At 44.6% G+C, this 14,159-nt stretch overlaps 1 protein-coding gene across 1 annotated transcript in view; it reads left to right on the forward strand.

The window, feature by feature from the left end:
- col14a1a (collagen, type XIV, alpha 1a) overlaps window positions 1-14,159 on the forward strand; it is a 129,964-nt gene that overhangs the window by 93,327 nt on the left and 22,478 nt on the right. The window contains exons 35-38 of the mRNA XM_079275921.1: window positions 7,562-7,639; window positions 8,443-8,529; window positions 11,930-11,983; window positions 13,940-14,035. Of these exons, the coding sequence (XP_079132047.1) occupies window positions 7,562-7,639; window positions 8,443-8,529; window positions 11,930-11,983; window positions 13,940-14,035 (315 nt within the window). The remainder of the gene's footprint in view (window positions 1-7,561; window positions 7,640-8,442; window positions 8,530-11,929; window positions 11,984-13,939; window positions 14,036-14,159) is intronic.

Consider the following 14,159-nt stretch of genomic DNA (forward strand, 5'->3'; position numbering starts at 1 on the left):
GTCGGGAAGGGGGACAGGGGGGGAGCTTGCGGGTCGGCGCGGCTTTGCAGCGGGCGCTGTGTGTCGCGCGGCGTTGAGCTGGCGCTGTTTCGGTCCGTCGTGGAATGGCTCTGGAGCAAACGCAGACGTGATCTGTCCTCGCTGCAGGGAGGACAGTTTAACTTCGGCTGAGACGACGTGGTTCGTAGGTCTCCCGGTAATCATCGGTCAGGAGAGGAGCGAGGCTTCGTCGGCTCCTCTGTGCCGGTTTGTGCACAAAATAAAAAGAAGCAGAAAGCACTGAACGAATGCTGATGCAGATTCGTTATCGCGGGCTGTTTCGTCCAGCGAAATGGCTCGTGACCTGACAGGGTTTGATGAGGGTTCGAGGGGCTGTTGCTTCCTCGTGGCCAGCGTTGCGCTGGCGGGGAAAGTTGGTTCTTCTGTGGCCTGGACGGGGGGTGTCCGAGCGAAGAGCCTTGTGTGCCTCCTGTTACCCCGGAGGGAGAGTTGGAAAAAGCTATGAGGTGGGGGCAGCAGAGAGTTTTATAGAACAGTGGCCGAACCACAGGGGTCCTCGGGTCTCTTGGCTCTCGGCCAATGAGATTGCCGCGGTTACCATGGTTATTTGGGGGGGGGGGAATTCACACCTGAGTGTGAAATCCCTTTGCTCTCCTCAAACTACAAGTCAGGATGAGACCTGTGCTTGAAACAGTGAAGGCCTGATTGTCTTTGTCCACAGCACATGTTGAAGCCATTTATCAGACCCCAACATCCCCCCTTTGTTCTGAAGAGCGAGATGTTGGCTTCGGTCTTTAGAGCAAACCAAGGGCTGGCATGTGCATCCATGTGGTGGGGAAACCTGAAGAGGTGAGACAGTCCAAGTGTTCCTGAGACCAAAAGCAGTGGTTAAAACAGGCAGTGTTCATTGTTCATAGAGTTCAAGGTTCATAGTGGTCAAGTTCATGGTGTTCAAGTTCAGAGTTCATTGGCATCTGGGCAGATGACTAAGGTGGCATCTGGGCAGATGACTTTAACTACTTCTACCTACATCTACTATCATACACAATTCAAATCATAGGTGAGCAAAACATTATTCCCAAATAATTCAATCGCTATTATGATGTTGTGATATTCTAGCATTGTGGCACAGTGTCAAAGAAAGTAACAACCCAAATAAACAAAACACAAAGAGAGAGAAGGAAAGAATAGAAAGACAAGAAGCGGGTGAGGGGCAAACAGTGGTTACTGGTTCAACTCCTAGACAGGACTGGAGTCCGTCGGCGGATCAGTCGTAGGTTGGCTACGTGGTGTTACGAATAGGAGGGAATCCAGTTTAGTCTGTCGCTTCTGGATCTATTAGTACATGATATGTGCGTCTATCTCTCTCTCTAATCGGTAGATTTAGAGCGAGTCCTGTGTCTAAGTTTTAGAATCTATCGATATTGGAGTTGCGTTGCCAAGACTATAGGCCAGAGGTACCTGTGAGGGTTGCATAACAGTAGTGGTAGCAGATTTACAGATTTCGTTAGCACGGCTAGTGTGACTAGCTAGGCTGGTCTCTCGCTGCTCCAGCTGTTGACAGCTGAGCCTTCTCGGATGAGGTCCTGGGTTAAATCTGACTGCTACGGCAGAGGTTATGTCTTCTCTGGTTACTTCTGGTAGAGTCTATAAAGCATGCAAAGGGTTCTCTATGAGAGTGGAGCATCAGTTTACAGTCACAATGGTGTGTCAGGTCATGCAACTGTTCTGGTTGAAGTTGGAGCATGCAGTTAAACGTTAGTAGTCAATAGTAAGCTGCCATTCTGCCGGTTTGTTTCGGCACTGGCGAGATTAGAGTGTACTTCCTGTGACGTACATCTCTCTAAGTTCCTGTTGTCAGAGATCCCACCCCCCTCGCGCTGTTCAAGTGGCGAGGGCGGATATCCCCACGTTACCGTCAGCACTCAGGGAAACGTCGCGAACAGTTTCACTCTGGAGTGTGTCATGGCGGGCTGGTGATATCTCCCTCCCCCCACCCTCCTAATTAGAGATGGAGACAGGTCCGGCGCACAGGTCAAGTTCAGTTACCTACGGCACTGGCGACTTGACAGGCCCGGGCGATGACTCGGCTGAAAGAAGGCGGTGGTTTCGTTGAACGAGCTGGAGGTGGATCATGCTGAGAGAGCAGGAGAAGAAGGCTTAGTTGACGAAAGATCTTACGAGCTAGGGTGCTCGAAAGGGCCTCTAAGGTTGTGGCACCCTAGAGGTGTATGCGAAAAGGTGGGGGAACACATGAGGCTCGTTTCTGACCCGGAGTCGGGTAGAGCAAGAGTGTTATGACCCCCCAGTAGGACTGAAGAATATGTATAGAGATATACATAACGGGCATTGCCTTTGCGAACAAGGTCGCCCAAGAAGGTTGAAGAACGAGGTGCGAAAATGGGAGTGGTCGTTTCCGGACGTGTGCTGAGTTCTCTTCCCCCCCCCCTACCATGTCGACTTGGCAGCAGGGGGAAAGGTCACTTGGCTTAGTCAGGTGGGCTGCGAGTCAGCGTTACCTGATGGGTTGCCCTTGAGGGCGTCTTTCACCCCCCTGGTTCCGTTGGTCTTTCGACCGCCAGGGTCGTTTGTTCCTTGGGGGTGACCAGGGCTCGCTAGGCCAAGTCCTCTCGTCGTCTTCCGACGCTAGGTCGGAGTCGCTCGACTGTTGGATGCCTAAGACTATGGCGGTGTCTTCGTACCGATTTGTCGGCCGTCCGCGTGTCTCCCATGCAAGTTGCGCGTATTTCCTAATCTCTGGCATGGTGAGGTTACTCGTTCTGCAGTGCATAGTAACATCGTATCTCACGTTGTCGTGGAGATTGTGCAAGAAAAGCGACTTGAAGGCATGGTCTTCTTCTAGACCTGGGGCGTTACGTCCTTGGAAGTACGCAGATCTCAAGCGCCTGAAGTAGTCTCTCGGAGACTGTAGCCTTTCCTGGGAAATGGCAAAGGCGCCGAGGGTGGCAGAGGCTGGGTCGGTGTACAGGGAGTACTCCTCCCTAAGGGCGTGACACAGGGATGAATAGCAGTCGCGGATGCTCGGCTGGAGCGTTTCAATGAAAGCGTGAACGCTTCGCGCAGTGGTTTTCCACACTAGCTTTAGCTTTTCGCGCGATGAGGGGCGCGATAGGTCGAGGAGGCAGCGATCGATCTCCCTTAGGTAGTCATCGATGCTCGAGTCGTGATTATCGGGGTTGAAGCGCTCTACGGCTTTCGCCAGAGACTCAATCTGTCGAGTACGCAGGCCTCCAAGGTTGATGGGGCCTGGGCCGTCCGAGTCGTCTGAGTCTCCATACTCGCGATGGTGGTAACGACTATCATCCTCCCTCCCTGAGGGGGATGGGGTCAGTTCTTGTCGCGCTCGTGAACTGCGTGGAGGATTGCGTTCACCTGAGGTGGTTTTGAAGCCACCTGGGCCGACTAGGACCTGGTGTTGGTCCTCTCTCCTCCTGGTTGGGGAACGCGTTTTCAAGAAATGCAAGGTGGTTCGGGTCTCGGGGAATGAGGGAGCCGAGACCAAGAAATGACTGGGCTGAAAGGCTCGGTAGGGGGTAGCAGTACCTACCTGGGTTGCTGGAACACCTTGAAGCGCTTTCAGTTTGTCATCACTCTCTGATGCTTTAGAGAGTTCTAGGTTGACCTCTCTGAGGTCACTGCGCAGGCTACTATTTTCTGACTGTAGGGCTCTACAGTCACGTGACAACTCCTGAACCTCTGTTCGGAGTGTCCAGATCTCGCGTTGCTGCTCGTCGCTCTGTGCCCGGGTTCGGGCAGCTTGCAGCTGCATTTTCTGATGGTAGGTGAGCAGTATTTCGCCGATTACGTTCTGAATCAGGCGCTCTCTGTTACCTGCTGGGTTATTTACATAAGCCACCAGCTGCTCTAATTGCTCGTCGCATAGGACAGCAGTGTATTTTGCAAAGTACTCTCTTTCCTTTGCTGTGAGTCCGAGGACATCAGCCACCGCATCTCGTAATGCGGTGTCTTCTGGAGCTACAGCTCCAGGAATGGGGAATTTCTCGTCGCTCATTCTCTCTAATGAGCACGACTCCCAGTGGTTGTTAATTCCCTAGTGTTAGAACGGAAACTGTTAGTGTTTACGGTTCATGCAGTGAAATTTCTAGTTCTGTAACTTAGGATTTCTACTGTTCGATGTTAATTACTGTTAGTGTTACGGTTCATGCAGGCGCACAGTGAAATGTCTAGCTCTGTGACTTACGTTTCTACTGTTGCTGCTCTGAGGTATCACTCCTGCTTTGCAGCCAGAGGTGCGAAAATGCTAATGTGGTTTAGCACTTTGGGCCTGTGACAGCTGTGTGTAACTTCTTTGAGGGATTTAAGAAAGCAAGCAAGGTATTACAAATAAACAATCAAATCTACTACACAGCTGGCTGTTAGTTTTAAGAAATGAAACGAATAATTAAACCTGGAAACGAAATAAAATTTCGAGAAGGGAATTAAAGATTAAGATTAAAAATCTGGATTTAAAATCAAAAATTTAATTACAATAAGACAAGATTTTGAAGATCAAAGCCTACCTATTTTGGGAAATAAGTCTCAGGAATTTGGATCATTCAAAAGAAGAAAAAAAATAATTTTTCGGAAAAAATATTTTTTTGGAAAATTAATTATTCAAAAATAATTATGGATTACTGTGCATATATACTGTAACAGAACTGGAATAACGTACCCTCACACGGGGCACCATTATGTTGGGAAATAAAGGAGCGTGTTTGGGTTATCAGCATTTAAGAAACTGAATTCTTGACATCAATAGAATTATTGATGTATGTAACAATTATTAATGATTATTAATATAAACGGGGCACCACCCTGCGAACAGGGACCAATAACCAAACGATAAAACTAAGTCTCATAATTAGTAGTCACTCATAATGTCAATAGTCTGCGTATGACTATACATTCAGTGACAGTGAAGGTTTTAAGTTCGAGCACAGGCTACTACATACAGTCTTATCAAATACATATGCACAAGTAATCACAGACGACTGCTCCTGAAAGTATAACAGAGTTTATTGAATCAAAATAATAAATGATCAAATCAATTAATATTGCAACCAACAAACGTTATCATACAATTTTATATGCCTAAACTAAAGAATGAATAAAATGGATGAGGGTGTATGTCTGTGTGTGTATGTGTATGTGTGTGTGTGTGGGTGAACAGGAAGGAGTCTTACAGCTACGCTAAAGACTACAAAGATGGCGGCGTCGAGTGACGCTGGCCAAAGGGGAGGGGCCTTAAGAACTACAGCTAGAAACTACAAAGATGGCGGAGTCGAGGGACCCGGACAAAATGGCAGAATGGGGCTGCTGTGCGTAATTCACGTTTGCCTGGGCAGCACGTGATGTGAGGCGCTCGTTTGAACGAGGTTCCCCAGGGGTAGAATTCGGAGCTGTGTGTGTGTGTGTTTCGTGAAAGGAGGAAAGAGAAAAAAGGTGGGGGCTCATGAATCAGACTTCTGCGCGCGGTGCGCGTTGTAGTGAGCCTGAGTTGGCTGGCTCTATCACGCATAAATATACCGCTGTCGTCTTGAGAACTGCCGGTAACTTATGCCGTGATAAACCACGCACCTCAGCTCACTCACCGAGTCGAGTTAATGAAAAGAGAACTTCCACACGGAGTGGAAGACAATGAATGAAATTAATCCCAAAGAAACAGTCATAGTTGATACACAAATACAGCGGCGCTTCTCTGCGCCGTAATGATTGCGTAATACCTCAATATCACGCGACAGTCTTAAACACACAAAAACACGGGAATATCAACATATAAATGAATGGCCTGAATTAAACTTAAGTTAATTTAAGCTAAGCTATGCCCAAATGCCAAGAACCTTACTTGTAGATGCTTCGTTGCAACGTGGAAGTGTCCGTGGCAAAGCTGTCCGTTTTCCTCGTCGGGAAGGGGGACAGGGGGGGAGCTTGCGGGTCGGCGCGGCTTTGCAGCGGGCGCTGTGTGTCGCGCGGCGTTGAGCTGGCGCTGTTTCGGTCCGTCGTGGAATGGCTCTGGAGCAAACGCAGACGTGATCTGTCCTCGCTGCAGGGAGGACAGTTTAACTTCGGCTGAGACGACGTGGTTCGTAGGTCTCCCGGTAATCATCGGTCAGGAGAGGAGCGAGGCTTCGTCGGCTCCTCTGTGCCGGTTTGTGCACAAAATAAAAAGAAGCAGAAAGCACTGAACGAATGCTGATGCAGATTCGTTATCGCGGGCTGTTTCGTCCAGCGAAATGGCTCGTGACCTGACAGGGTTTGATGAGGGTTCGAGGGGCTGTTGCTTCCTCGTGGCCAGCGTTGCGCTGGCGGGGAAAGTTGGTTCTTCTGTGGCCTGGACGGGGGGTGTCCGAGCGAAGAGCCTTGTGTGCCTCCTGTTACCCCGGAGGGAGAGTTGGAAAAAGCTATGAGGTGGGGGCAGCAGAGAGTTTTATAGAACAGTGGCCGAACCACAGGGGTCCTCGGGTCTCTTGGCTCTCGGCCAATGAGATTGCCGCGGTTACCATGGTTATTTGGGGGGGGGGGAATTCACACCTGAGTGTGAAATCCCTTTGCTCTCCTCAAACTACAAGTCAGGATGAGACCTGTGCTTGAAACAGTGAAGGCCTGATTGTCTTTGTCCACAGCACATGTTGAAGCCATTTATCAGACCCCAACAACATTTTATTCAAATATCTTTTTATTCTCATATATTTTTAGATATGACATTTGACAGAGATGAGGTCGACTGGCTGTTTTTAAACTTGGGACATTTAAGTGCAGATAAGGCCAACGGAGGGGCCCTATCTGCACTTATATATTGAATATGAAACCTGACAAAACCAGGCTGAATGTCTCCATACAGAAGCCTTCTCTTAGATTATAATTGCGTAACTGAAACAACCGCCCAGTTTTTCACTAGCCGACAGAATCTCATCCAAGTTTGCAATCGTGTACGTGTCTGTATGTATTTAACTTCCTAGATCACAACGTTTCACAGTCATTAAGTCCAAGTAGAAGTTTTCCATAGTTTTAACTGTGATGTATATGTGTGTAAGTTTGACATAGATCCTTTGTTTGAGATTTGGGGAATGAAACCTCGGGTTTCTGGATAATTAGACATGTAAATACAAGAAACTGCTCTTCTAATGAAAGCAGTATATGTCAGCGGGCTGTTTCTTCAGTCGTGATGATAAACTTTGAATTAGACACGAGCCCATAAGCTAATTTACAGCCTGCTCTATAGTTTAAGACGAGTTAAACTAGCTCCCTAACATTCATTTTATTTGTTGAAGCTATCAGCCAGACTTTACGTATCTCCCAGCACTTTTCAGCTGGTCATTAGTGAAGCCAATCTGTCTCTGTTCTTTTTTCTTATCGACACAGAAACACCACAAAACCCAATCATTACAAAGTACCATTAATATTCCATTTGTAATGTTGCCTCTGTCTTCGGCATTTTGAAATGTAACTGATAATATTATGTTTGCAGTGTTAATGGAATTGGTTTGCGTTTGTGTAAGTGTACCAATGTGTGTATGTGTGTGTGTGTGTGTGTTTACAGTTCCAGCTCCAGATGTTTGACATCATCTGCAGCACATCCTGGGCCAGCAGAGATAAGTGTTGCGAGCTGCCGGCATTGGTAAGAAAGTTAACACATGCATGTCCTCTCTCTCACACACTTCAACACATGGTTTCACTGCCTCTCCTCTCTGAGGGTGCAGTAGGGCTCTGGATATTACAGCCTTAGATGATTGGGGTGATAATTCTGGTTACGATCAAATGGCTTTATGATGAAACTAGAATTAAAGCCAAATTACTTTTAAGCTCCATGAATGGCTATTAGCTCTGGCAATGAAATGCCTCCACTAAGGGTGCGTGTGGTCAGGTGTGTAATTTCATTGATGTGATAGAAATGCACCTCGTGACCAATGTTGTCTTTCTCGCACATATATAGATGTAAAATACACACGCATCTACAATAGCAAGAATGATCAATCAACACCCCAGGCATCAAACATACCCACACAACACACAGATGCACTGAGTCACCGCTTAATTAGATATCCCTCTGCAATCTGATGGAATCCATTAAAGCAATATTTATTCAGAGACATTTTGATTCAATGTTGTGGTAATTGCTGTAGTTTGTGGTGGTACTGGATTGCATTACTGACTTTCAAGTTTTTTTCGCACCCCACATGCACAAGGGGCCCAGTATATTAGAAACACCGGCAGTATAAAACTCTGTAATTATCGTTATATTGTCGTTTTTATAAAATATGTTATCATTAGTCAAGGGAACCAAGCAAACCTTGATTTGTTTTTGTACTACAAGTACAAGCAGCTCAAACAGTTAGGAAGTCAAAAAACCTGCTCCTGAGACAAGCTGGTGAACACAAACCAAGTGCATCGTACACTCAGTGTATTAATGTGTGTTTTCAGAGAGTTGAGGAGCAGTGCCCCTCCATGCCTCATGCCTGTACCTGCTCCCAGGACAGCAAAGGACCTCCAGGACCTTCCGGATCCCCTGTAAGTGCCCATTCATTCTTTTATTCTGTCATTTATTGTTTCATTTTATAACTTATTCAGACACTTTTGCTCAATTTAGTATAATGACCATCTTATTTTACTCACATTTCTGTCTTTAATGGTGTGGAAGTGCTCTATCTCTTATATATACTACTATTCATGATATAGATACCTAAATGCATTTAATAACACATTTTCTCATTCAGAGAATGAATGTATCAGTTATTCACCTTAGAGACTCTCATTAAAAAGAATGTATTTAATACAGAAGTGGTTGCACGGTCAATAGTGGACAGAAAAAGATAGAAAGTGACCAATCTCTTCCTGACCAACAGTGTCCACCCTCACAAAAGCACATCATATCAAAAAGTCCAAGTACATGTATCAGTGTATACACAATGTATTATCCATGCACATTAAGTCTCTTGGCCACTGATTTCTTAATGTATTTTAATAAAAAAACTGTGAAATGTAAAATTACAAATCTTTTGGCGTTTTCATTGGAGTGGCAGTATGTTGGAGAGAGAAGGGATGAGCTTGGGGAGAAGCTTTATTCCTCTCACGCAGTAGCAGGCAAAACCTGATAGAGGCTGAGAGATGAGAGCAAGTAAATGAGCTCATTTACAGCCTGAGACTTTTGTCTATATTCTCCTCTTCTCTTTTTTTTTTCTTTCTACCCCACGCTGCATTTTCCATTCCCTTCGCTCTTCTTTTTTTCCCATCTCTATATCTCTTTCGTTTTCTCTCATTTCCACTCCCTTTGTCTCTGTCTCCACCCTTGGGTAACGAAGGCGTGGGAGGGGTGTGGATCAACACCAGTATAGTTTGAGAAAGTAATTATATGGTGATTCCATTTATCACAGCCGATTACAATCGCCCCAGTTGTCATCCCTGTCCGACGAGCCACATCCACTTACTCTTATGTAGGGTTATGGCCACAGGCCGCAGCCCTCCCTTCCGCTTTTCTACCTCTTTTCATTTTTTGTCTCTGTTCCTCGTTAACGTTTCACTGTCTTCACACCAGAAACATACAGTATACTACAAGCAATTATGTCAGCTAAGCCATGAAACAATTGAATCTCATCTTATCTGTAAATTTAGAAGTATCTAAGACTTTAAAAAGTAAAGAATTTTTTCATATTTCTCAACTCTATGTATACTGTGCATTGTCGCCTTGATGTATTTTCTCCTTGTCTCTCTTTCACTCTCTGTCCAAACCAGATCAATAGCTGTTCTGTCAAGCTTTCATCTCTTTATTGTCTTTCTGTTTTTTCTTTTCTCTGTTTTCTCTTCTACCTTCACTTCATCCACACGCCTGAGGCTATTTTTTTCCTTTCTCTTTTTTATTGTCACAATAAGCCTCTTTCTTTGCGTCTCTGTCTGTGTCTGTTTCTCTCGCTGGCATTGAATGGGCTTCTTGAATCACATTTTAACTGCAGCATATCGGCAGAGGTGAACGGTATAATAGTGAAATCACAGGCACGTTTGTGCTAAAACTGCGCTCTATAGTCAGTGGGGTTTTGAGGTAGGATGAAAAGGCAGTACCATTCCCCCTGTTATACACAACAAATGTATTTTATCCCCTGTGGAACACAAGCCTCATACAGAGAGCGAAACTTTCAAAATCCTAACAGACCGTGAAAACGGAGACTTTTAGGATCATCATTTGTTTTTGTGCTGCTGAAACTTTGCTCTCTCTGATGAACCAAGGAGTGTGAAGAAAGCTAAATAAATACCTGGATCCATTGGGTTAGTTGATGCAATATTTAAACGAACATAATACTGCCATGACAAGGCAACTGGATGGCGAATGAGCTGGAAAGCAAAGAATTATTTGTTTTAAATGTAAGGGACTATACTTGTTGCCATCTGATCATAGAGATTATTGTTGCTAAAAAACATTCCTATAATCTACACAGATGAGACTGTATTTTGGCAATCTGAATTATGGCTACAGCAGTAATCTGCTCTAAATGTATTATTATCATCATTATCAAAACACAGTTTTTCCTTCCTGAGAGTCATTTTTGTGTTTGTGTTCACTGTCGGAGGCATGTCTTTTCCTGTCTTGCACAGCAGCAGACCTCTTCAGTTTTGTTAATCTTTGAGTCATGTTTGAAATAATATTGATTGCCCCAACTGAATTGCAATCTTTGCTGTCTGCTTTGGCACAGACTCGGCTCAATACCGAACATCACTCGGCAATCAATCTGACATTAAGGAAAGCAAGACTCGCGCTGCCTGCCATCTCCGTTTGTTGAGATTGAATTGTGCCCGTGCTGTTCGAGATCCTAGCGTTGTTTGAAAAATGTAAATTTGTCGTTGGCATCAAATTGCTCATTTAAATGATAATAGCTGTGTATTCTTTTCTTTATCACCATTAAAGGCCCCATGAAAAATCCAAACACGAATAGTCGTGTTGCTGCTGTTGGAAGCTGATTTCAGCTTTCTCTGCAGGTTTGCCCGTCCTCAAACAAGTCACAGGCTCAGATTGTTTGCAAACATGCATAAGAAACAACTTGCAGAGACAAATTGCAGAATTGACGATCATTCATTTTAAATATTTTCCCTTGTAACATGGATTTACAATCGCACAATCATTGCATTCGAATCAAAAGTACTGTTGTTCTATTCCTTACCTAAAGTTGAATTGTCTCTTTGCTGCCAAAGGGAGAATTTAAAAGATTTGTTTAGCCTTTTTAAAGCCAACCTTGTGTAGTCTCCAGAGGTATTGGTTACTGTCCTCCGTCCTCTCCATATTGACTGGTAAGCAATCCTTTTCCAGCACCGCTTCACGGTTGATGGATGCTGATGGGGAATAAGCCAATGACTCCTTAATGGTAAAGCAAACCATCAAACATAAGTCTTGGGTCAACAGTTTGGTGGGTCTCCTCTCGTACTCCTCGCCCTGCTTGTAAACATGCCTCCTGTCCCCCTCTAGCTAAATACTATAGGAACTACCAGGTCACCCCCTCATTCCCAGGGGAGGTCTATTTACGCAAACACAGGAAGAGGAAGTATCCCACATGAATCAATGATTAGCAGATGTGCGTTTGTCCCCGGATAAACCTTTTGGCTATTGGGGTCAGCCCGAGGTTTACAGCTCCAGACTGACTTACAGATGCAGCATGAAAGTGCAGAGCCCAGGGGGGCAGTTTACTGCACAGATCAGCGTTAGCCTCTGTCCGTCAAAGTCATAATACATTCATATCAAAGACCTGTGCAGTTTCACTTGCATTAGATCTTTTAACATTAACTCCAATTTTCATGTTTAAAAGGGAGTCTGAGGGATACACATTTTTGCAAAAGCATGTCTTAGCCATTACACTCTATCTAGGTGCACAACTTGCAAAAGCTGACTGTGTCTTGTTTTTACAGTGTGTGTTTGTGTGTGTTTCAGGGCGGTCCAGGCATATGGGGAGCCAGAGGAGACCGAGGAGAGCCAGGAGTGACGGTTAGTAAAATGCACGTAGTTTCAGCGACCATTTATACTTCTGCAAAACCTTCAGCACATACCTGTTCTCAAACCGTGTCATGCTCCTAACCGGGGAAGAAGAAGCACCCCAATACTAACAGGCTGGTCGGACTGGATTTCTCAAACTGGCTAGACATTAGAGAATCTCATGATTTCACATTTTATAAGTTTAATCAGTTTTAACTTTACGTTAGGCAAAAAAGGCGAGGTCAGTTTCAAACTGGACGCGAATACACTTCGCCAGGTTCCTTAATGAAAATAATGGGGAGCCCACAAGACTAGCCACGACACTCGCTTATTATTTGACTCATAATCTAAACATGCTGGTCCAAACCTCTACCTTCAGGGACAGAACAGCCCCCATCCCGATTCGACGATAAAATGAAAAAAGTTGAGGCTGAGTAAGTAATGCCCCCGACTCAGAAACAAAGGGTCTTTTAAACAGTGGCCCAGCCGTCCAACAGACTGGATGTGAAGCTCCCTTGGGCTGAAAAAAGCAATTTTGGAAAAGCATATATCAGTTTTCTTGGCTTCCTGATCTTCCTTTTGGCCTCAGATTTGAGGCTCTTATCACCACTGTTACTATCCTGTGCTTAATAGACACAGTTCCAGCAAATCCTATCTTGAACTATTCAAGAATGATTCACTGTAAAGTGTGCATCTGCTACAGCTTTGCGATGGCAATCTGTTCCAAACTCTTACAAACCATCCAGCTGTGGCAGTCAGTACAAGGCCTGACGCTGTTGGACATTTCTCAATACCAGTGGCCAATTCCCATGTTTGTAATTTAATCTGAGATTATAGAAGATATGTTTTGAAGCCCCTTTCTTTTTTGAAAGAAGCAGCAGGAGTATTGCCACTACCGCCTAGACACGCAGGGCTGTCAATCAACAAAATGAACTTGTTTATCTCAACCAGATGTCGCACTTTGACGTCGTTGAATGACAGTGTATCGAGTGCTCTACATGAAGTGGCCCACCCAGAACATAAAGTTTAGCACATCCCAAGACTGAAACAAAGACAAAATCAATTGAATGCAAGTCTTTATACAGCCCATGTGCTATATTTGATGGGTGTAAATCAGTTTTGGGTGAGATGCGGTTTCTGTCCTGCTGGCACACACATACTCTACAGTATATACGTACATAATAATACACGCCTGCCAGATCACACTTGTCTTAGCTCAGCAGTATTTGTACCTCTGCAGCTACAGCCAGGTTTATTTGAATAGTCTGATTATTCTGCTGGATGAGACCAGATCCTCCACGAATTCATCCTTATTCATTCTCACTAATCCATCTGGATGCATTACTTGTTACAGTATAAGCGCTGATTAATGGGAAAATAACGTGCAGTTTTTAAAATAAACCTTATTTGTCTGTCTGCAGCGCATACACATGGATCACATAAACCGGCACAACCTTATAGTAGATGGATAGACAAGTGTCTAAATCTATTTCCTGTTATAGATCTCATTATGGAAGCAGCCAATGGTAGCAAAAGCCCCGCAAGCATGTAGTGATGATGTTGACCAGAGTTTGTAGTTCTTAACTTGGTGGATATTTTATGTTTTAAGGAGGTGCAGACTTTGAGGAAATGGGCACACATCCATTACCCAATCTTTTCATGTACATCAAATGTGTTTGATTTGTTATTTTTTACCTTAAATATAACTTAAATGTTGTTTTAAGTGCTACTTTAGTTCCACATTGTTGTTACAGAAGAGTTTGTACAGTGGTTCAAACGCATTTCATGAATATGTGATATGAAGGAGCTGATGAGGCGTGATGCTCATTTGGAAGGGGAGCTTGCTCAGTGGTCATGGAATTAAAGATGTTCACATTTCTATTTTTCCTGAGCACTTAATGGATTTGTCATCCATCTTGCTTTAAAGTTGACAACAAAAAGTTGAAATCCATTGTGTTGTTTTCATAGGGACCCCAAGGGTCAGTAGGAGATGTTGGCCCTTCTGGACCTTCAGGACCACCTGGTCCTCAGGGACCCAGTGGTCTCTCTATTCAGGGACCCCCGGTAAGACATTTCTTGTGTGTGTTTGTATGTGCATATTCAAAATGAAGTATAACACCACAACTTGGACATTTGCACAGTTACTTGATACTTTTAACATTACAATACTGTAAAGATAATTTAGCTA

The sequence above is a fragment of the Melanostigma gelatinosum genome (assembly GCF_949748355.1).
Source record: "Melanostigma gelatinosum genome assembly, chromosome: 9".
Taxonomy (NCBI): domain Eukaryota; kingdom Metazoa; phylum Chordata; class Actinopteri; order Perciformes; family Zoarcidae; genus Melanostigma; species Melanostigma gelatinosum.